A 22,832-nucleotide genomic window follows, 5' to 3' on the forward strand; every position below is an offset into this window, starting at 1 on the left:
CAGAAAATCAATAGGCTGCAATTTTTTACTGTCAGTTGTAAAATTTATCTGCACATTTGTGTTTATTCACTCTATTTCCAGAAATATTTGAAGACTCTTTAAAGATGTAAATTAAATGTTCCAGCTTTGTTAGAGCACTGATAACTCAAGAAAATAGTAAAAATTTACTAATGAGTTTGAACTTGAACACAAGTTTAATCTCCAATTGATGAAATATCATTTAATATACAGACAAAAATTATACAGTACACAGCTATTAGATAGTAAGATTAGCAAGTGGAAAATCTGGGTTCAAATCTTAATGTAGAAACTTCCAAGCTATGTGAATTTAGGCAAAGGATTAACCCCCTGGTATTTACAAATAAACTGTAAATAATACTATTTTTCTAGTTTATTTGTCAGCTTGTTGAAACAGGAGAAATGAAGTTCAATTATGAATGATGGGGGAGTACAAATCATAAGATTCTCTTCTCTTTAGCAGTGGCCGGAGAACCCAATGGTCTAAGCAATTGTGATATTTTTGACCTCATGGGCTCTCTGAAGAATAATAAATTGATGCTTTATTCTTTCTGGTTTTAGGGATTGCTTCCTGTTATTTGAAAATGTATACCTGTATGTAAATATATACATAAACAAATGATATAATAAATCATTATGCCCTTACGTAGTATGTTTGTTCAGCTTAAGTTAAAAAGTAACTCTTCTCTCTCCTGCAGTATTTGTATCTTTCCCCAGAAGCCAAAAATTGCCTGGAAGCAGAAGCATGCTAGGAGCTTTCCCTTCACAAATTTCCAAAACTGCTGGGACACTGATTCTCACTTTAGGTTATCCTGTGATTTATCAAAGGATTAGTTAGGTCTCCACAAAATACTGAATTTGAAGCTTGAGTAGAAAGGTCATTTACTGGACAAACTCAGGCAGTTTACATAGCTGAGTACTGGGAATTAGCAAATGAAAGTAGAGGAAAGATTAGAAAGGCCAATGTGGCAAGTAACTGCTTCTCTTTAAATTGACTGTGTGGAAAACCCCCTTAGATAAAAAACAAAAGTGCTAAGATGTTCAACAGCAATTTTTCTCTCTTTTTTTAAACAAGGTCAATTTCGATCGGAAAAATGAAATAAAACACAAATGGATCAAGACAGTGGGAAAAGAAGATTTTAAAATGTTTTAATTGGTGTAAAAATTTAGAATTTAGAAAAAGCAGATCCAAGAGATTTGAGTTTTGCAGTACTTAATTTTTTAAATGTGTGGGAGATTGATATTTACAGTCTTCAACTAAAATTAACCTTTTAAGTAAACAGTCAAAATTGCCCTCAAATCAGTCCAGGAATATATTATGAAGGAGATCTAATTTAACCTGCAATTGCTGTCAATGTTTGATCCTTAGCTTTGCTAGAAAGAAGCCTTACAATTTTGGTGGGAGAGTACATTCTATAAGGTTCTCTTTTCTCCCTTGAATAATGCCTTAAACAGTTACTTGGCCTTGACACTGATACATATCTTGCGTTTTGTATTTTCTTAAGCATGTGTACAATATGTATCTTAGCAACTCGTTACTTTGTAGAGAACTATACTATTTATTGGTAACCTAATGTTGATTAATCAGTGTTAACTAAATAGAGAAGTGTAAACTTAATGACATCAAGAGGAGTGAAGTATTTGAATGTACAATCATATTAGGCATATTAGGGTTACAGTTAGACCTAACTGGTTTAAAAATGACTTTGGTTTGACATAGACTACAGAAGAGACAAATAGTTAACCACTAAACTGTAGTATCAATCTTTTCTCTAATCAAAGGGTAAGTTATCTGAAGATGGAGAGTTCCAAGACCTTATACTTACATTTCATATTTGGTTCTGTTGTTACCCACCATTTGTTAAAGGACAAATTCTCAGGTGGATGCATAAATAAAATGTAGTTCTTTTTTGATAGCAGTGACCCAGATAAAATACAATCTTGCAGAAGTATTGAAAGAATTTTTATATGAGGGTGTATGACATTACAGCTGTCCCTCTGTGTCAGTGGGCTCTATATCTCCAGATTGAACCAACTGCAGATAAAAAATATTGGAAAAAAATCAAAAGTAACAATACAACAATAAAAAAATACAAATGAAAATATACAATATAACAAATATTTATATAGCATTTGCATTATATTCAGTATTATAAGTAATTGAGAGATGATTTTAAACATACCAGAGGATGCACATAGGTTATATCTAAATACTGCGTCATTTAAAATAAAGGATTTGAGTCCCCTGGATTTTGGTATCCTGGACCCAAGTCCCCAGGAATACTGAGAAACCACTGTAATTGACTTTAATACAAAAGCCTGGGGGAATTAAATATTTATTAACTAATAATGAGAGTAACTGTTCATCAGAAGGTAACAATTGTCTAGGTACTATTGATATGGTTTGCCTCTGTTTCCCCACCCAAATCTCTTCTCAAATTGTAATCCCCATAATCACTACATGTCGAGGGAGGGACATGTTAGGAGGTGATTAAATCATGGGAATGGTTTCCCTCATGCTGTTCTCATGAAGGTGGGTGAGTTCTCATGAGATCTGATGGTTTTCTTAGTGTTTCACAGTTCCTCCTTCATGCACTCTCTCTCACCTGCCACCATATAAGATGTGTTAACTTCTGCTTCTGCCATGATTGTAAGTTGAGGTCTCCCCAAGCATGCAGAATTGTGAGTCAGTTAAACCTCTTTCCTTTATAAATTACCCAGTCTCAGGGTATTTCTTTATAGCGTGTGAGAATAGACTAATATAGAAAATTGGTACCACAGACAGTGCGGAACTGCTATATAGATAACCTGAAAATGTGAAAGCAACATTGGAACTGGGTAAGGGGCAGAGGTTGAAACAGTTTGGAGGGCTCAGAGGAAAACAGGAAGATGTGGGAGAGTTTGGAAATTCCTAGAGACTTGTTGAGTGGTTTTGACCAAAGTGCTGATAATACTGTGGACAATGAAGTCCAGGTTGAGGTGGTCTCAGGTGGAGATGAGGAACTTCTTGGGAACTGGAGCAAATGTCACTCTTGCTATGCTGGTGACAATTTGTCACTGCCCTAGATCTGTGGAACTTTGACTTGAGAGAGATGATCTGAAATTAGAACTTATGTTTCAAAGAGAAACAGAGCATAAAGGTTAGAACATTTTGCAGTCTCACAATGAGACAGAAAAGAAAAAACGCATTTCTGGGGAGAAATTCAAGCCACCTACAGAAATTTGCATAAGTGATGAGGAGCAGAATGTCAATACCAATACAATGGGGAAAATGTCTCCAGGGCATGTCAGAGATCTTGGCAGCAGTTGCTCCCATCACAGGCCTGAAGGTCTAGGAGGAATAAATGGTTTCCTGGGCCAAGCCCAGGACCCTGCTGGTGCATGCAGCCTCAGGACTTGATGCCCTGCATCCCAGCCACTCCAGCTCCAGCTGTGAGTAAAAGGGGCTAAGGTAAAGATTCAATCATTGCTTCAGAGGATGCAATCCCCAAGCCTTTGTGACTTCCACATGTTCATGCACCTGTTGGTGTACAGAAGTCAAGAATTGAGGCTTGGGAACCTCTGTCTAGATTTCGGAGGCTGTATGGAAACACCTGGATGGTCAGGCAGAAGTCTCCTGCAGGGATGGAGCCCTCATGGAGAACCTCTGCTAGGGCTGTATGGAAGGGAAATGTGGGATTGAAGTCCCCACATGGAGTCCCCACTGGGGCACTGCCTAGAAGAGGGCCACCATCCTCCAGACCCCAGAATGGTAGATCCACTGACAACTTGCACCATGTACCTGAAAAAGCCTGAGTCACTCAATGCCAGCCCATGAGGGAGCTGCCCAAGGCTGTGAGAGACCATCCTGTGCATCAGCATGCCCCAGATATGAGACATGAGTCAAAGGAGATCATTTCAGAGCTTTAAGATTTAATGACTGCCCCCACTGGGTTTCAGACTTGTATGGGACCTGTAGCCTTTGTTTTGGCCAGTTTCTCCCATTTGGAATGAAAGCATTTATCCAATGCCTGTGTCCCCACTGTATCTTGGAAGTAACTATTATGTTGGTGCAGAAGTAATTAAAAGTAATGGCAAAAACCACAATCACTAACTTGAACAAACTCCTAGACAAAAGGGCATTGCCTTGACTCAGATGAGACTTAGCACTTGGACTTTTGGGTTAATGCTGGAATGAGTTAAGTTTTAGGGAGACTGTCAGGGAGGCATGATTGGTTTTGAAATGTAAAAAGGATGTGAGGTTTGGGAGGAGGCAGGGTCAGAATATGATTTGGCTCTGTGTCCCCACCCAAATCTCCTCTCAAATTGTAATTCCCATTATCCCCATGTGTTTTGGGAGGGACCTGGTGGGAGGCAATTGGATTATGGTGTTTGTTTCCCCTATGCTGTTCTCATGGTAGTGAGTTTTCACAAGATCTGATGGTTTTATAAGTGTTTGACAGTTCCACCCTCACATGTGCTCTCTCGCCTGCCACCTTGTAAGATATGCCTGCTTTCCTTCGGCCATGATTGTAAGTTTCCTGAGGCCTCCCCAGCCATGCATAACTGTGCGTCAGTTAAACCTCTTTCCTTTTTAAAATTACCTAGTCTTGGGTATTTATTTTCATTTTATTTATTTATTTATTTATTTATTTATTTATTTATTTATTTTTAGACGGATTCTCGCTCTGTCCCCCAAGCTGGAGTGTAGTGGCATGATCTCAGCCCACTGCAACCTCTGCCTCCAGGGTTCAAGCCATTCTCCTGCCTCAGCCTCCAAAGTAGCTGGCATTACAGGTGCCCACCACCATGCCAGGCTAATTTTTGTATTTTTAGTAGAGACTGGGTTTCACCATGTTGGCCAGGCTGATCTTGTACTCCTGGACCGCAAGTGATCCACCCACCTTGGCCTCCCAAAGTGCTAGGATTGCAGGCATAAGCCACCATGCCTGGCCTCACATATTTATAGCAGTGTAAGAATGGACTAATACAACCATGTACCCCAATAACAAAGCCTCACAATTAAATGAAAAAGCAACAAAATAGCAAGGGGAAATTGAAAGTCATAATGATAGCCATGGAGTTTTAACACAAGTCTCTCAGAAAAACAAAAAGCAAACAAAAAAGATACAAAAGAAAAACATTTGGATTTGAAACAAATAATTAAAATTTAATCTAATAACTATATCTAGAATCTGACCCCCAGATATCTAACCATACATATTCTTTCACATATGTTGACCACCTAAGCAAATGGAAAAAAACAAAGAATCATTAACATGCACATAGCATTGTGTTGACAAATGTTTATAATTATCAAAGATGAAAATGCTACATAACTGGATTTATAGACTATAACTAATTTAGCATTTTGGCATACACATTAGAAAAAATAGAAAGTTAATGAACTAATGATTTAGCCTGAGAAGTTAAAACAGAGAAAACCCATAGACAATAGAATAAGTGAAAAATTGGTTAAATACAAATCAAAGAAGCAATAGGGAAAACTAACAAAGGCAAAAGCAACATTCTTGAAAGGGCTTTTTAAAAAAATATGACAAGATGAATAAAGACAGTAGAAACATAATAGAATTTTTAAAAAACAAAGATTAAAAAGTATTAAATTCGTATTTTTATGCCATTATACTTGAAAGTTTAGAGATATTAGACCATGTTTTACAAAAGCATAATTGGCCAATATTAATTCAAAAATGGATATTCCAAATGAACCTGTAACCATTATATAAACTGAATGAGTATTATAAAAATCTGCCCATTAAAGAATTTCAGACTCTGATGGTTTTACAAATTTTTACCAAGGCTTCAAAGGCTAGATAATCTTCACTTTAGACAAACAATTCTAAAAGGAAAAGGGATAAAAGAAGAGAGAATACTCCAGCTCATTTTATGATACTACTATAATTCTATCATCAAAAAGAGTATTAGAAAGGCAAATTATAGTGTAATCACACTTCTGAATATAAATGAAACTCATTAGCATGTTGAATCTAACAATGTATATTTAGTGTGATATTTTAGATATCTTTAGCCCACTGATATTCAGTCATCTGGAGAAGGAAATTACCACTTATGGAATATCTACTATAACCAGGCATTGTGCTGGATGGATACTTTATCTATATTAGCTAACTTAGCTAAGATCCTGAGGTTTCATAGTTGATGTTTTTTCTCTTTGGCAAAAGTACTACAATATCATCATGAATACCTTGATTAAACATCTGATCACAAAAATAAGAAATGAAATGGCCTACAAACAAAGTTTTCAAGTGGCAAATTTGTTAGCCAACCAGGGAAAATCACTTCATTTACTGATAGCACGTTTATTAAATCACATTGTACTGCAACAGCTAAAGAATTGTGTCCGGAAAAATAAGCCTTCTCAAGACTATTAGCATTATGGCAAGAACAGTGCTTGAAAGTTTGAGGAAATTGAAATATTGGTAATATAAATAGTCAGTTAACAAACAAGTTAACTGTAGTTTCAAGTAGTTTTCCTTGCCTCTTGATTTGAGATGGTACTATTACCCTGTTGTTGCTTACTGGAGGAGTCAATGATAAGCTTGAAGTGACAAACAATTAGCCTCTATGAATAGTAAGTGTGGAACACCTATGGGTGAGAATATTTTCAAAGTTTCCAAAAAAGTAATTCAATACAATCCGAAGTGGAACTTTCTAAGAGGTGTGAAGCACAAAGAGGGTTACTTGGACATACTTACAAAGTTTGTTAAAACATAAAGCATACGGTTATTCCTTGAAAGAGCCATTAACAGTTGCATTGTGGAAAACACTTCAGTATTTCATTCATGGTTAAAACAGTAGTATTATCTTTAAACTTCGTTTGTTCTCATCAGTTAACCCTGTTCATTACTGTGAAATTTTGTCAGAATAGAATCTGAATATACTGAGTTGTCCTACCACACAGCAGTTTGATGGCTTCCTGGTAAAATTTTATTACAAACTTTTTTTCAGATCAGGGCTAATGTTAAATTTTTTCTGAATAAGAACTGCCCTCAAACAGTATCAGTAAACACTCAATGGTTTTGGAAATCAGTTTTTGCTGCAGAATTGGCAATGTTTCTTGTTGAATTCAATCTGAAATTACAAGATAAAACAGTACTTATATGCAAAGCTTATGCTGTGGTAAAGTCATTTTGATGATGGCTAATACTGTTTGAATCACAGTAATAGCAAATTGCTTATAAACTTCTTGTCCTATCAGAAGTTAAAACAAGAAGTAAAATCTCCATTCCCATGCACATTTGCAGTGAATATATTTTCTGAGCACATACCACAGACTCAGCAATATTTTAGTACATTGATGCAAACGTAAAGTAAATTCTCATATTTCAAATTCCTTTTCACTGTTCAGTTGAGGAGCTTTCAGTTTAAACTTTAATTGGAAGTAATTAATCTGCAATGTATTGACCTAATAAAAGGTAACTATCAGGAGAAAGATCTAATAGAATTCTATAGTGACTTTTAAGTGATGAATATGCTCAATTAAAATAATATGGTTGTGACCTGATGAAAGTATTTGAAAATACATATCTGCATAAAAAGACATTTTCAGAGATGAAACACATAAAATATCACTACAAATCTTCATTAATAGATGAACATTTGCAATTGATTTTGATGAAAGGGAACACTAATGGTGAAGCTCAATTAAGAAAAAAGCCCCTTCCTAGAAAAAGAATTTTACTCTCCTCAGTAGTAAACCTTATCTTTAAAAAAAGGCTCAATTGTTGTTATAGTCTGAATTTTGTCCATGAGAATGTTGTAAAAATCTTTTTTCTCTCTTTTTGTGTAAATACCTACATATTATTAATATCTGCAATACTGCCTTTTGGCCTGAGATGACTAAAATATTTACTACCTTGTTCTTTGTTTTAAAATTTCACCACCCCCTGTAGTAAAGAATGAATTTAAAATGTTCTTCACTTATTTAAAATTATTAAATTAATTGCCAGTTATCCAGACATTTCATAGTCTATTACTTGGGATTGGAGGTCCTAGCTGAAGAAATGAATGTAGAAGAAGGTTGTATGAAGCTAGGAATGATTTTATATTCAACTCAGGACCCATGGTAATATTTAGTGGTAAAACAAACATGATTATTTAGAAAATGGACAATAGCTTATTTTTCTCTATCAGCAATGATTCATGTGGAAATCACTGTAATCAAGCAATTACACTTTTATAATTTTAGATGACTTTTATGGTAATAAATTATTTCCATATATTAGAGGTTACTTTACTTGAGTAAGTCACATTAAACCATTGTGTTTTATGTCTAACTAGTTTTGTTTTAACCACAACTAGTGTTATTAATAACATCACTTATTTCCTATTTCTTAAGTACTGGCTATAGAAAAATCTGGCACTTCTCATTTATTGATTATACAAACATTGATTAGTCACTGATTATTATTGAGGCTTCCTTTGTGCCAGGCACCAACACAGCTCCATAGAATGATATGGTAAATGAGACACAAAGGGTGCCTGCATTTATGAGCCTTGCATTCTTACCTTCAGTCTAATTTTTGATAAATATAAATGTATGCCATAGCATGTAAAGAGAATTTACACTGCTAAAAACAAAACTTTGTCCTAAGGGGCCCTACTACCTAAGGATGACACTAAAATATGATCGCAAAAACAAGTCTATTTAAAACAACCAAAAATGCACCATAAATAGGGGAGAAATGTTCAGCTCATAATTTGAAAAGGAAAATGAAAAAGAAAATGAAGTAAAATGAAAATACACATTTTCATTTAACTGAAATTTATTTGTAACTTAAATATCCCTCAAACCTCAAAAAAATGAATAAAGAATTGGTTTTGATATGTGGAGCTTAATTTTTCAAACAGTATTGTATGTTAGCATGAAATACCTTTTATCTCTTATTTATCTTTTTAGAATGATCATAAAGCAGGTTTGCATCACTTTGGTAAAAATGTGCACACTTATATAAATGTGGACCTAGCAAGTTGCCTTGGTGTTTGCCTTTAACCTTGGATATCAAAATCATTTCTCTTGAAGTATCTCTTGTGTCATTATCCTTGGTCATTTTCTTGTTAACTGGTCCAGCTTTTCCAGACCCATGCTTCTCAGTAGCCTTTTATGAGATTTTAGCAGGTCTCCAAGAATACTTTCCTAGACTTCACTAAATTTAGCATCTTCATAAAATTTGAATTTTTACTTGTAATTGATATGCATTCTAATCAGATCATATTGTTGGGGTTGATTAAGCCAAACCAGTCAAGTATGGGATTCACTCAATGAGGAAGAAATGAATGGCAGTGACAAATCAGTGAGGGCTATTTGGTCACTAGTGAAATATCTTGTTTATTTGCAAATATTTTTATTTTAGCTTGATTCCTCACCCAACCCCATAGTAGTGAAGACATGAATAACAAACACTCAGCTAAAGGACTCCTTATAGTTTTGGTTTATGCACTCTATCCTGATCCTGCAGATCTGAAAGAAGCCAGGATAATGATGTCAACTGTCTTCCAGACAAAGAATAATAATAATAACTTGGAGGTGTGAATAGCCTCTAAATGGCAGAGCTTTCTCTAGACTATGCCTGTGCTAACAAAGGTCTGAAGGAAAGTGAAAGCTGGGTCTTGGTTTGGAAGCTTAGAACATTGAGCCAGCGGTAGAGTGTAATTCACAAACTGCCGAGTAGAATAAAATCAATCTCCCTTACTTCAGAAAGAATTGGCGCCCTTGCTTCAACTGTTTCTCATTTCTAGTTAAGGTTGTCAATCAACTTGGATTGACAGCAAAAACCATCAAAATGTTACACCTTGTAATGAAATAATGATAGTCAGCTAACCAGATACTAGATAACTACACAGCTGAGAGGAAAACCCTTTGAATATCTGTTATAAAGATCTATCCTGGTACTGGGCCTCTTAAATACAAAGAAAAACAAAACTTAAAGTGGGTTCATCTGGAGACCACTACTTCTGTTATAATGCCTTTTTAATCCACTCAGAACTTTCCAAATAAACTCAATGATGTTAATGATTTGCCTCAATACAGGTTCAGTAACTTCTGTTTGCAAATGTGACATCGCACATCTCTCTTCCAGCTTGTCATGTCAGTCTCATGATTTTGTAAATAGCAGAACAAATGGAAGCTAAGTCCTGCTAGAAAAATCAAAACTTTGAAAGGCCACTACAGAAGTGGAAATACATTTCTCTCAGATGTCAGAGTTCTTGTGTGCTAGTCTCATCTCTGCTCTAATTAAATTCCATGTGAAGCTATTTCCCTCTCATGGGACATCTCATCTCCTTTGTGGAGGTGGAGAGTGGAGGGGGTTGGGTCTTGACCTATCTCCATCATGCTTCAAGGAGAACCAAAAGGATAAAATAACATCTCTTGTTTTAGTTCACAAAATGAATACCATTATCTGAAAATTTACACATGGTTTGGAAAAATCTGTTAAAACATTTTCAAGTTATAGAATCATTACAGTTTTGGAGCACATGTTTAGTTATGTGCTTGGTACTGTTTTATTCAAGGATTTAAATTTAATACTGCAATTTTAATAATTACAGTAAATACTTAATGTCAGCTAAGAACTATAAAAGTGAACACTTAATAATTGAAAGAAGTATCTTCCCAACACAAATGACTGAATGAAAGATTTTAAATACCTTTATAAATAATTTTTAAGTAAAAATTTACAAAATGTTGTCAAAAAGCATACCCACCAGATGGCTTAAATATGTAGGAAAAGAAAGTTTCGGCACATGAATGTGTTTTGTGCAAATAAATACAGAGACGGCATTAAAAACACTTAAGTCAGTATTCCAAATATCTAGGTTCTCTGTGGTATTGTTTGCAGTAATCACTACTTATTGCACTTCTAAAACAAATTCCAATGTAATATGTCAACACTTTTAATACTAATCAGCCAGATGTTAATACCAACATCTGCCTGAAAGGAATAATAATAATAATAATATACCTAAATCAAGTCCTTATTGTGCCACTTAAATGTTGTTAAACTCTAAACATATTCCTGAAGGCATTTAGTCCTTAGTTTCCTTTTTTCTAAGTTGACTAGTTTGTACTCTAAAGTCATTAACATCACAGTTTTTTTTTAATTGCAAATTGATGGGGTCTAAGCTATCTGTTAATGAATGTAACAAATGAAAAATGTTTGTAATTCCCATCATTTTATGCTACTATGAGAAGCTTCTACAACATATGGAAGACAGATTTAAAATTGAATTTTTCGAAACACACATGTTCCAAGAAAGTTTTCACCTCTCTCCGCAGCAAGAGGTGATTTCCAGAGGCTGATTCGGGCATCTGAGAGAAGTCCAAAGAGAAGCCACTCATTTACCATTACATTGCTCATTAATCTTTCTGAGAGTAGATGTATTTGATTAAAGAGATCACTAGCTTCTCGTGGAAGAATTCATGAATTCTTCAACTATAATTTATTGAATGCTCACATCCAAGATGCTAGAACAAATAATATTTATGTCTAATTTTGTGATGATTTTCTTTCTAGGACCCACTGATCTCAGCATGAAGAGGCAATTGGCGACTAGCTCAGGATCCTCCAGCAGCTCAAACTCCAGACCCCAGCTGAGTCCAACTGAAATCAATGCCGTGAGACAGCTTGTTGCAGGATATCGAGAGTCAGCTGCATTTTTATTGCGATCTGCAGATGAACTGGAAAATCTCATTTTACAACAGAACTGAGACAGACGACCACCATATTCACTGAGGTCTAAATTTGCAGTTTCCACTAATGACATTTTGATTTCCCAACAGAGATACTTCTGGTCTTACTGCAGTCTTTTAAGAGAAATACTTCCATTATGCCACATTGTCCTTGATCCATAAGTGATGTGTTAAGGTGCTTCAAAGGAACTCTGGCCTCTGAAGTACTTGAGATACTTTAATATGTCCAGCCTATTGCTTTTTGTTTTAGTGTGTCAGCATAAATATCAGGGGCATAAAAGGCTATCTGTTCTTAATTCAAGGATAAAACAGAAGAAGCTTGTGGTATAAAACAGTAGTTCAAGATTCAGCTGAAATATTAGTGGAATTTGCTACTGACTCATTGGACTGAAAGCTGAAGTACCTGGCAAAAAAAAAAAAAAAAAAAAGCCAAATTTCTTGTTGCTACAGGATATAACAACAATGAAAAGGATCTTGTATTTTAAAAAAAAATATGTAATTTTTATAAAAAGAAAACTTGTTTTTCATTCAAACTTGTCATTTTTACTTTGGTAACTTTTTCATAGGTCCTAAAAGAAAACTGTTTTGAGAAACTACTGTAAGTACCTTTTCCACATCCCTTGCCTTCTCCTCTTTCCAAATTCTTTCTACAAAAATAACACTTGATGCTGGAAAAACCCTTGCCTACGTTCTTTCAATCATCACATCAGGAACTACTTCCAAGAAAAGCCTGCATTTCTGCACCCATGCTGATCTCAAAAACCCCACTCAACACTGCAACTTTATCATAGCAGTTTTCATCCCAGAATTTTTTTAATGTTAAGACAAGACATATCATTGAAAAAAAAATCACACCTTGGTTTCTTAGAGCTGCTCATTCCTGATTGCCGCTGCTGTCTCCAGGCATCCCTCTAGCAGCAACTGGATGTAGATGACTGAATGTTAAGAGGTTGCAAGTGACAATCTGAAAATTTGCACTCTTGTGTGTAGTTTTCTTTTCATTTCCCTCAGAAATAGTTTCCAAAAAGATCATTACATCTCCTGATATGATTTGTATAATTTTCAGTTCTAGCTAAAAATAATGTAAAGAACTCTCAGCGGATGCAGCTGCAACTTACAATGAACTGTGCCCTCCTATTCCCCATATTTTATCCTTGTTTCTTATTTTATAGTGTGGGATACACATGAGTGGTGTTTTCTTTGTGCACTGAGGCAAGCCTATTTTTAAAATATTTAGGGAGAAGTACTTTCGTTCATGCTTCTCGTACAACTTTTTTCTGTTGTTTAGCTTTGGTTGGATTACAAATTCTTTGTGCATTCCTGAATTTGCCTTATTTCATGTAAAATTTATGTCATTCAGTTTTTGACCATGAGTTTGAAGCATCAGTGGTATTTCTTATCTACTTGTTACATATAGTTTTTCAAGTAATGACTGTGATTGTGACCGAGTAATGTGCACTTTTTCTTGTAACTGTGGACATTGCTATGCTTTTTTCTTCTAGTGTTTCTAGAATTACTGTTCCTTACAGTTACGTATACAAAAAACAAAACAAAACAAACAAAAAAAACTTTTGTGATACTGTTGGTGAATATAATGTGAAAATCTTATTGAAATATGAGTATTTTGGGAATACATAGCTGCACAAACATCTTTTAAGATGTGGATTTAGAGTTTGCTTATTTAAATGAAAATTCAAAAATTGAGGGCTGGTATAATTTTCTCTGTTTTGTTTGGTTTAATAAACAGATTTCTGTGTTAAAACAATGATTGTCAAACCTTATAAACTTTCTGAGGGATATAATGCTTAATTTTTAGCCATTTACTTTTAAAATCTAAAAGGCTATTTTCTACCTACATTTAGCACAAAATTGGCACTTCAAATTTATTTCTCAAGAATATCCTGGCCGGGCGCGGTGGCTCACGCCTATAATCCCAGCACTTTGGGAGGCCGAGGCGGGCGGATCACAAGGTCAGGAGATCGAGACCATGGTGAAACACCGTCTCTACTAAAAAATAGAAAAAAATTAACCGGGCGCAGTGGCGGGCACCTGTAGTCCCAGCTACTCGGGAGGCTGAGGCAGGAGAATGGCGCGAACCCGGGAGGCGGAGCTTGCAGTGAGCCGAGATTGCGCCACAGCACTCCAGCCTGGGCGACAGAGCGAGACTCCGTCTCAAAAAAAAAAAAAAAAAAAAAAAAAGGAATATCCTAAGATCCCCCAGGGTCTCAACATTCATTCTAGTAAATAATTTATTCCAAGAATCGGTAAGGAAATTAGGAAGCCAAGACTGCTTCATCTGATTATTCAAATATGATTAGAGAATATTTTTGTATACTTTATTACTTTTTTTTTCAGGAGTAACCTGTTTTTTAGTTCTTCCTGATTTAACATCTTGGATGAAACACGTGCTTGTTTTAAGTGCATGTTTTATACTTTTCCTTTTGCTATAATAGTATTTAAAGACTTGGACAGGGTTTCTATTTTGCAAATTAACACTCAGGCTTGAATTCAGCATATACGTCAAAAATTATTGATGGTTAAGAAGCAAAGGGAGTAAAGAAGCTAAATTCCAACAAGGTGCTCTTGTTTCTATTTCATTTTCATCTTCAATTATGACTCCCACATTCACTCACCAAGGTCAAAATACCCAAAATCTGTGTTCCGCACATTTGTTCAAAAGAATGAGCATATTGGGACTCTCATCATTCCTGAGAGACTACAAAGGTCAAAATGAAGTCCATTTTTTTCTTTACTTGTACCTGAAAAACAGCCTGGTCCTTTTTTTACCCTCTGTCACAGCAGAATAAAGAGATCACATTTCTTTATAAAGCATTTTGGAGAAACTGAGTGAAGGTTCATACTCTCATTCAAAATAGGTGATTAAAAAATAGGAAACTATCATTAACACAGAGATAAAACGGAAGCATCTGTCACTTCTGCCAGTTAGCTTATCATACAACACCAGTTTCTTGCCACATATGTATTATTTTATCATACTTTTAAAAAGTGCCTTGAAATAACCATAGACATGCAAGCACAAAGTCACTGAATCTTAAATTGTGTAGTACAAATAACCATACTCAGGGAAAAGGGCTTTAAGATATAGTATCAGCCACCATTTAAGGACTATTTACCAAGGAAATGCATTTTGCTTCCTCTACTTCTCATAATAACCTGAGATGAGCGTAGTCACTCTCCATTCTACAAAGTCGTCTCCAAAAGAGGAAATGAGTAATCAAAAGCACAAAGACAGTGAAAGCTGAAGCCGTCCTTTGAACCCAGGCATACCTGACGTCAGAGCCCACCCTGTTGGTCACTGTCATCTGCTCCTTCACGGGTACTAAATAATTAAATTCTGCGCTTAGAACCAAGCTTTTACACTGAATTTCAGAAGTTTTGTATGTACAGATAAATAATAGTTATTTATTTAAAAATGCACGTGACTTATCCAATTATTTGACTAAACACAATTTTATTCTGCTACAGAAGATGTAATTTCCTTTATGATATGTTCTTTACAAATATTAAAAGCTACCATAAAACCCACCACTAATGAAAATCAAGTACACAAAGCATGAAAGAGAAAGGCAGTGACTTTTTATCAAGGGGGGCCAGTATTGAATTCTGTAAGGAAAAGTAAAAGGGATTATCCAGTTGAACCCGTATAGAAAAATTCATTCACTTGAGATTTTTGCCCCAGACACTATACAGGTGCTATCCTGCTATTGTCATTAACCCTGACAACATGAACGCAAATATCATTCAAAGATTAAACTTTCTATGGCAAAAATATTTTCTAATTTCATGTGGCCCATGTTTTAAGATGTAGTTCATAGAAAAAAATTAAAAAATAAAGTAGGTAGACATTATCATATCTTTTGAAGTGTGTTTGGGATGCCGATATTCAGTAAAGTAAATTGAACACAACCTAATCTACAGAAACTTACTATATTAGTTATAGCGGTCTTCTTTCTTAAAAAAAAAAAAATCTGTAAGGACGTAAAATGCTATTAATAAAGTAACGTATCTCGTTTTAACATCAGTCATGTTCAACATTTAATTTTTTCTGATTACAAAAGAAACTTGGGAAGTACAAGAAAAAGGTAAGAAATAAAAATAAAGGAAGACTTAAATGTCAGCATCTATAGAGAACTACGAGAAACATTTTGTAGTGTGTCTTTCTGATTTTATCTAAAATGTATATACATATTTTTTTCTGTTTGTTTTTTGCCATATGTGGTCTTTTATCATAACCTAATTATATACCATACATATTTTCCAAATCAGGCATTCTTCTTAAATTACTTTAGTGATTGTGTAGTGTGACATTATGGGAGCGTACTTGTATAGTTTTCTACTGTTGCTTCAAAACCCCAAACAACAAATGTATTACATAACCAACCGTAGGTTAGGTGTTTCACTGGTCTAAAATCAATGTGTTGGCAGGCCTCTGCTCCTCTGTGAAGGCTCTAGGGGAGAATCCATTTCTTTACCTCCTCCAATTTCTGGAAGCTGTTTATATTCCTTGACTGGGGCCTCTTCCCTCATCTTCAAAGCCAGGAACATAATGTGTTCAAATCTCTCTATAACTCTGCCCTTTTCTTCCTCTTCAAAAACATTTAAGGATCCTTGTAAGTATACTGGGCTCACCTGAATAATACAGCATACTCTCCTTTTACTAAGGTTTGTTAATTAGCAACCTTAATCCATCTGCAAACTTAATTCCATAATCTGACATGTAACACAACATATTCACAGGTTCTATAATCAGGATGTGACTGTCTCTGGGGAGCTATTATTCTGCTTACTTCTGTAATTAATTTCTCGTTTTTTCTTTTAAAAACCACTCTGTACCCAGTTGCATTTTTCCATTCACTTGTAGAAAATATCTTAAGTCAGCAGCACAAACATTTACAAATAATTGTTAGCTGCTGCACCTATAATTCTTCTTTTGTATAAAGGGTGTGATCTTTGGTAATTATTTTAATGGTATTTTTCTTGAATGTCTCTCATTCAAATTAAATGTAATAAACAAATATGATAAAAGTGCAACTAAGTCTTTCAAGGGAAATAAAGCAGAAATACCTCTGGACCCTTTCCTCCACATTGGTTCTTAGAAGGTGTTTCTGCCCAAGAGATTTCCTGAAATATGTTTGAGAAGGCTCCAACTCATTAGGAGAGAAGAGTACATGAGAATCCAAAGCTTAATTAAATTCAGAAAGCAATCCAACCACATTCATAAAACTTGAGGTAATTACCAGTGGCATTTTATTTACTCTGAACAATTAAAAGATATATTTAATGTTAGATGTAATTAGATGACATTTCTTTTAAAAGAGAGTGTTTGGCAACAACATATCTACTGAATTTAGGATGATCAACTGAGTTTAAAAATTAAATCTCTCCCTTGATTTCTTTGCTAAAACCCTTTTTATTTCCACATTAAAAATTGTATTTCATCTCATTTACTATGTTTTTTTCCCCATTCAAGGCTATTGGCTGAAATAAGAGAAAATTAAAGATAATTTTCAGGACTGCCTTTAATACTATGAGAGAAAAAAATACAGTAAAGCATAGACCACACAGACCAAATGCTGTTACTAAAAGTGTGGAATGGTACCAGTTTTTTCCCTTGAAAGTTTTAACTTCTAATATTCTCTGTTTATTGGGGAGTGGATTAGATAGGGCTGCCCATGAGAAATGTCTTCTACTTATTTAAGGCACTCCATCAAGGTGATAATACAGTGGCCAGAAATTCCACAATAGATTATTCATTCTTATTTCCTTTGCTGGTGGAAGGACTCAGAGATCTGCTCTGAGCCAAACCCATACAGTAAGCAAACCTCTTAGCTCATTTTAATTTTCATTCATTTAATCATTGTGTATTCTTTCCCTACTAGGTGCTGAGCATTGTGCTCTGATACAGAAAAATTACAATTCGTGCTTCAAAGAGTCAATATCTAATGGAAAAGAGGGACAGAAGTACAGTTGGTATAATACAAAAGGATGAAGTGTAAGAATACAACACGCAATGATAGAACTGTGCCAGAGAGGTCAGGGGAGGGCACAGACCCGGTCTTGGGGGCAGAAGGGTGAAGGGAGGGTGTAGCTCATTATAAAGACTGGATCATTAGAGAATACCTGGCCAAATGTTGAGCATCCTTTGAGAGAATAGGAGAAGAGAGAAACGTGTCAAACGAGGAATGTTTCAACTGCAGGAGCAACAAAATGCGAGGTACAGAGGAGGCAAGGGATAACAAGTGCACAGTCACTCAAGTTTAGTGTTGCTGGAGGGTAGAGTTTGAAGACAAGAGATTCCTGGAGAAGAATAAAGGGGCCAGATATGTCCTGTAGAGGATGAAGAGGAACAGACATATTTTAAATAGTGGAGTGGCAAATGTGGGTTGGTCCCTTTGTAGAATATTGCATGATGGATCTGAGCAGAAACTTCTGGAGTAGGATGAAGTAACACTGCATCATAGAACCTTCCTTCCATCACCCAAAGTGAAAATCCCAAAAGGGAAAACAAAAAACAAAAATGATTGCATGAGCAGCATACTCACATGGAAGGAAGGAAGGGTCTTTTTGCTATAAGCATTATATGGTGGGAACCAGAAAAAGTCAGAAAATGCCACGTATTACTGCGACCACCCGAGGGCTCAAGAAAAGCGAACCAATCTAAGTCTGCTCATAAGTATATATATATATAGAGAGAGAGAGAGAAAAGGTTCTTAGCCTGTAAGTGGTTTTGGAAAGGATACACCAATTAAGTCTGGCGGGGGAAAATTTCTGTGAGAAATCCTGTAGCAATATGACATTGGAGGCACCAGTCAGGAGTACAACTTCCTATTGAATTCTAAGATAATATATAGAAATTTGAATTTGACCTTTGGTGTTGGCAGTGTCTGCAGCTAGGCTGAATACTAATGAACAAAAGGAGGATAATTGCTTTAGGAGTGGCAGAGGCACGCCGTAGAATTCCTGCTGATCTAAGGGCCAGCACTGCTCTACTGTCTGCATGGGATGTGTACACTGTGAGTGATGAGTGATGCAATGTTTCACCTTGTCCCATCTTCCAAAGAAAACACTACCCGTGAGGAACTGTCATTTCACTAGTAAAACCAAACTAAACTAAACTAAAAGCCAACGTGAATACCATATCATGAGGTTGCAGCTTCATTGCCAAACTAGTCCTTCTCCTACACCACTAAGGAAACTCTGATAGTTTTTTTCTTCCAGTCTTCCGAGGGGCCCCACATTGTCTTGGGCTGGCATAGTGTATAAGGCACCCACCCTGCATTGCTGTAGCGGATAGAAAATGTGTGCAACAATAGACTGCTCTGTTTTTAGGAACCATTTGAGAAAGAATGCCTCTAATTAAAGATTTGCCATAAGGTGACATCATTATAATATAGGGTTGTCAAATGAGGTGAAAACGTGTTTCCCTGCTCTTGTGGCTTATTTTAGCAAGCACAGCATTTATTGAAGAAAAAAATGTATTATTGGAAGATACTTTAAGTATAGTTTCTTTTTTTTTAAATTTTTGTGAACTCTTCTCCCCTGTCTGCCTTCCTTTCTTCCTATAATGTGTTATGTTGTTTCTTTAACTTTTGTTTATATTTAAGGGGCATGCTTTTTTTAATTTACTATTTTATTTGTCCTAATGCGGTACGATTAAACTCGACATCTTTTTCCCCCTGTCTGAAATGTACACCTTTCCTTTTCAGGTTAGCAGCTGAAGTGCTGGGTATGTGAGTTCTATGCACAGAGAGCAGAGGCATGGAAGGTGTTTCCAGCACTGAGTCTGGGGCTATAGTCTCTGATATTCTTCTGCCATTTCGCTGTTAGTCCAGAACTCACTCCACTTGGGCAGGACTATGTGGGATCTGTATTTGGGGAAGGGGAATTAGCCTTCAGATTCCCAAATTCCCCGTCTCTGGGTAGACCCTTAGAAGCTTTGCTTTTGATAGAGGCAATAAGACCCAAATATATATTTCTCCTAATCCTTTAACCCTTCCCCTCTGTAGCTTTGCCTGTTGTCCTCCTTGTCAGAAGGAAGATACAATAAGACAAGCTGAACTCATGAATTCTGGCCCCTGTGTTGTTGATGAGTGGTGGGGAGGTGGGTCACAGTAGAGGAGAAAAGAGAGGATGAGACAGGAAGGGAGGTGTCCCAGCTGAGATCTATTTATTTTGTATAAAATTTGCCCTGGGTACCACCATCCTCCTGCCTTTACTCTTTAGCCCTTCTTTTCTTGCCGGAGAACACACAAAATGGCAAGTCCTGATTAATTTTCTACTTAGGGAGACGTGTTGTGAAGACAGGGAGGTACTGTTTTTTCTCCATCTGGGCCTTACTGTTTCACATTGCATTTCTAAGAGTTATTTCTTTTATATGTCACAAACATACGCTATCTATGTTTTTCTACTAATTTCTGATACTCATTTTTTGACACTTGCAATGTTGGAGATTTTTAAACCTAGGTATTTTTGGTTTTCTCTCCCCCTTCACCTGTAGGTTTTTTGTTTTGTTTTTGTGTTTGTGATTTTTTTTTTGTCTTTTTCATAATAAAAATTCATTAAGAAAGTCATCCAACCGGGATATATTAAATGCTTCTAACTTGTAGAACCCCATGCTTCTCTGGAGTCAGAGTTGGGAGATTAGATAGAAAAGAAATCTATGTTTATGAAGGATCTGTAAGTCACCAGTGAGTATTTTGGCACCAGGCCCTATGCCAACAGCCACTGAACTAGATCTGTTTGTCCATGTGTAAAATGAGAGTAAGCTCTTTCTCAAATATAAAAGCAGTAAATATAAAAGTAGAAGGTTTTGCTGTACATACTGAATAAATAGATTCCCAGAGTGCTATTTCTTTTTTGCATTTCCACTTGAAGCTCTCAGATACATTGTTTAATTTTAGAAAATAAGAACAATTATCTCCACTGGCCAGTATAACCAAATGAAAGCGAAAGACTTATGAGCTTATTCCAGTATTTGATAGGAACATGCATTTGAGCCCTACTTTGCACTCCTAGGCAGCAGAAGACATTCATAAATGCTCCAAAAGTTGCTTACACGAGGTCCCTATTGGGACTCCAGGTACACCAAAAACAACAAAGCCATAGGTTTATTTTAAAATTTGCACCAAATCTAATTTTCAATCTGCTCACTATTTTGGACACGGTCATTTAGCAATGGGAGAAAGGAACATTTGAAAAAAATATAAACTATAATACTAAAATTTTCTTTCACATTTAAATCCCATGTGGGTTTTTTTTTTTCCTCATTATTTTTGTCCACGAGATAACTGAGGCACCTACAGCTTAACCACTTGTCCATTGTGGCACACTAGTAAGTGGTGGAGATGTGATTTTAGCTCTTGCCATCCATATATAGAGGCCATGATTTGGTTCCTCTTCAAACACACATCCAGTGCATTCCATATTTCTATAAGGAGCTCCCACCAAAGACAATAAAAACTTACCTCTTTTCACTGTTTTAACTGAAAAAGTAGAGATAATGCAGGATTTACTACATTTTCTGCATTGCCAGAGAGGAGTGCCGAGGTAAGAGTCTGATGCCCTGGTCCCTAATAGCATGAAAGGTAAATAAAATCTCAGGGCCAGGAGCGGTGGCTCATGCCTGTACTTCCAGCATTTTGGGAGATGAAGGCTGGCGGATCATGAGGTCAAGAGATTGAGACCATCCTGGCCAACATGGTGAAACCCCGTCTGTACTAAAAATAAAAACAATTAGCTGTGCGTGGTGGCACATGCCTGTAATCCCAGCTACTCTGGAGGTTGAGGCAGGAGAATTGCCTGGACCCGGGAGGCAGAGGTTGCAGTGAGCCAAGATCGCACCACTGCCCTCCAGCCTGATGACAGAGCAAGACTCTGTCTCAAAATAAATAAATAAATAATTATATATATATATACATGTACACACATACACACACACACACCACTATCTTGGGACCCTAAACTCACCAAGCAAAAGGGAAAAGTTAAGCTTCAAAACAGAGCCATGTAAAACTCTCTGTCCTCCTTTTGTTCCTACACAGATAGCCGCAAGACAGAAGGCCACATATCGCCCCAGGTAGCCTCCCTCATCCTGGCAGTGTAAATGCACACCTTATTTTCACAGGTGTGGGGAAAAGACAAGACTAGAAATCATCCCTCAGCCCACTCCGAGACAGATGCATATTTGACTTTTTCCTCTACTCTATGTTTAGTTTATCATACGTAAAATGCAGATTTACTGAGCTAGTGATAGATGAATAATTGACTGTTTCTCTTTCTCCTCCTGCCTGCTTTTTCCCCTTTAAATATTGAAGTCCTCAAAACCCTCTTTGGAGCACAGGCCATAGATCCTACTGTAACTTGCCTCTCTTTTTCCCAGGTGTATCCTCAATCTTGGCAAAAGAAACCTCTAAATTGATTGACACCTGTCTCAGACACTTACTGGTTTACAATAGCTAGCATTCCTTGTGCACTGCTATGTATCTACTCTGTTTTAGCAGGTAGAACTTCCTATACCTTTATCATGTTTATGAGGGAGGTAGCATTGTTTTCATATTACAGATGAACTTAGCTTCCAGGCTATCCTTCCTCTAACAATTTATTGTTTATCAGTGAAAAATCCTAACATTTATATACAGCTTCAACTTATGATTAGAAAATAAAACAAATTCAACATGAACATAAATACACATGCCAAATCTCGTTTATTCTCTAATTCTAAAATTATGCCATTTTAATGCCATTCTATCTTTCTCGGATCCTAAACAATTCTTTATCCTAAAGCAGTATTTCTCACAAAATGTCAGCTGTAAGTGTGTGGTATAAGCATATCTTAGTTGTGAAAATAGTTAAGCTTTCTCTCTTCACTAGCATAAAACACCCCCACTCTTCAGCCACAACGAATAGATAGCTCCTAGCACTGTGCCAGACACTGTGGGCTGGGTCAAGTCTCAAGGACAAATTAAGGTAAGACAGCCCAGCAGGCCACAGGCTTTTTCTGTGGGCTTCTAGTTCTCTTTCTCCTCATCCTCTCTTATCACTGTCACGTCCCCCGTGTGCTTCTCTGGGTGCCCAGCTAAATAGT

At 36.3% G+C, this 22,832-nt stretch overlaps 1 protein-coding gene across 13 annotated transcripts in view; it reads left to right on the top strand.

Annotated features, from left to right (window-relative positions):
* NOL4 (nucleolar protein 4) overlaps window positions 1-13,490 on the top strand; it is a 392,019-nt gene extending 378,529 nt beyond the window's left edge. For all 13 annotated transcript variants that reach the window (XM_007974313.3, XM_037982402.2, XM_037982413.2 and 10 more), the window contains one exon: window positions 11,553-13,490. In XM_007974313.3, the coding sequence (XP_007972504.1) occupies window positions 11,553-11,746 (194 nt within the window). In that variant the 3' untranslated portion in view covers window positions 11,747-13,490. The remainder of the gene's footprint in view (window positions 1-11,552) is intronic.
* The last annotated feature ends 9,342 nt before the right edge of the window (window positions 13,491-22,832 follow it).

The sequence above is a fragment of the Chlorocebus sabaeus genome, chromosome 18 (genome assembly GCF_047675955.1).
Source record: "Chlorocebus sabaeus isolate Y175 chromosome 18, mChlSab1.0.hap1, whole genome shotgun sequence".
NCBI classification, from domain to species: domain Eukaryota; kingdom Metazoa; phylum Chordata; class Mammalia; order Primates; family Cercopithecidae; genus Chlorocebus; species Chlorocebus sabaeus.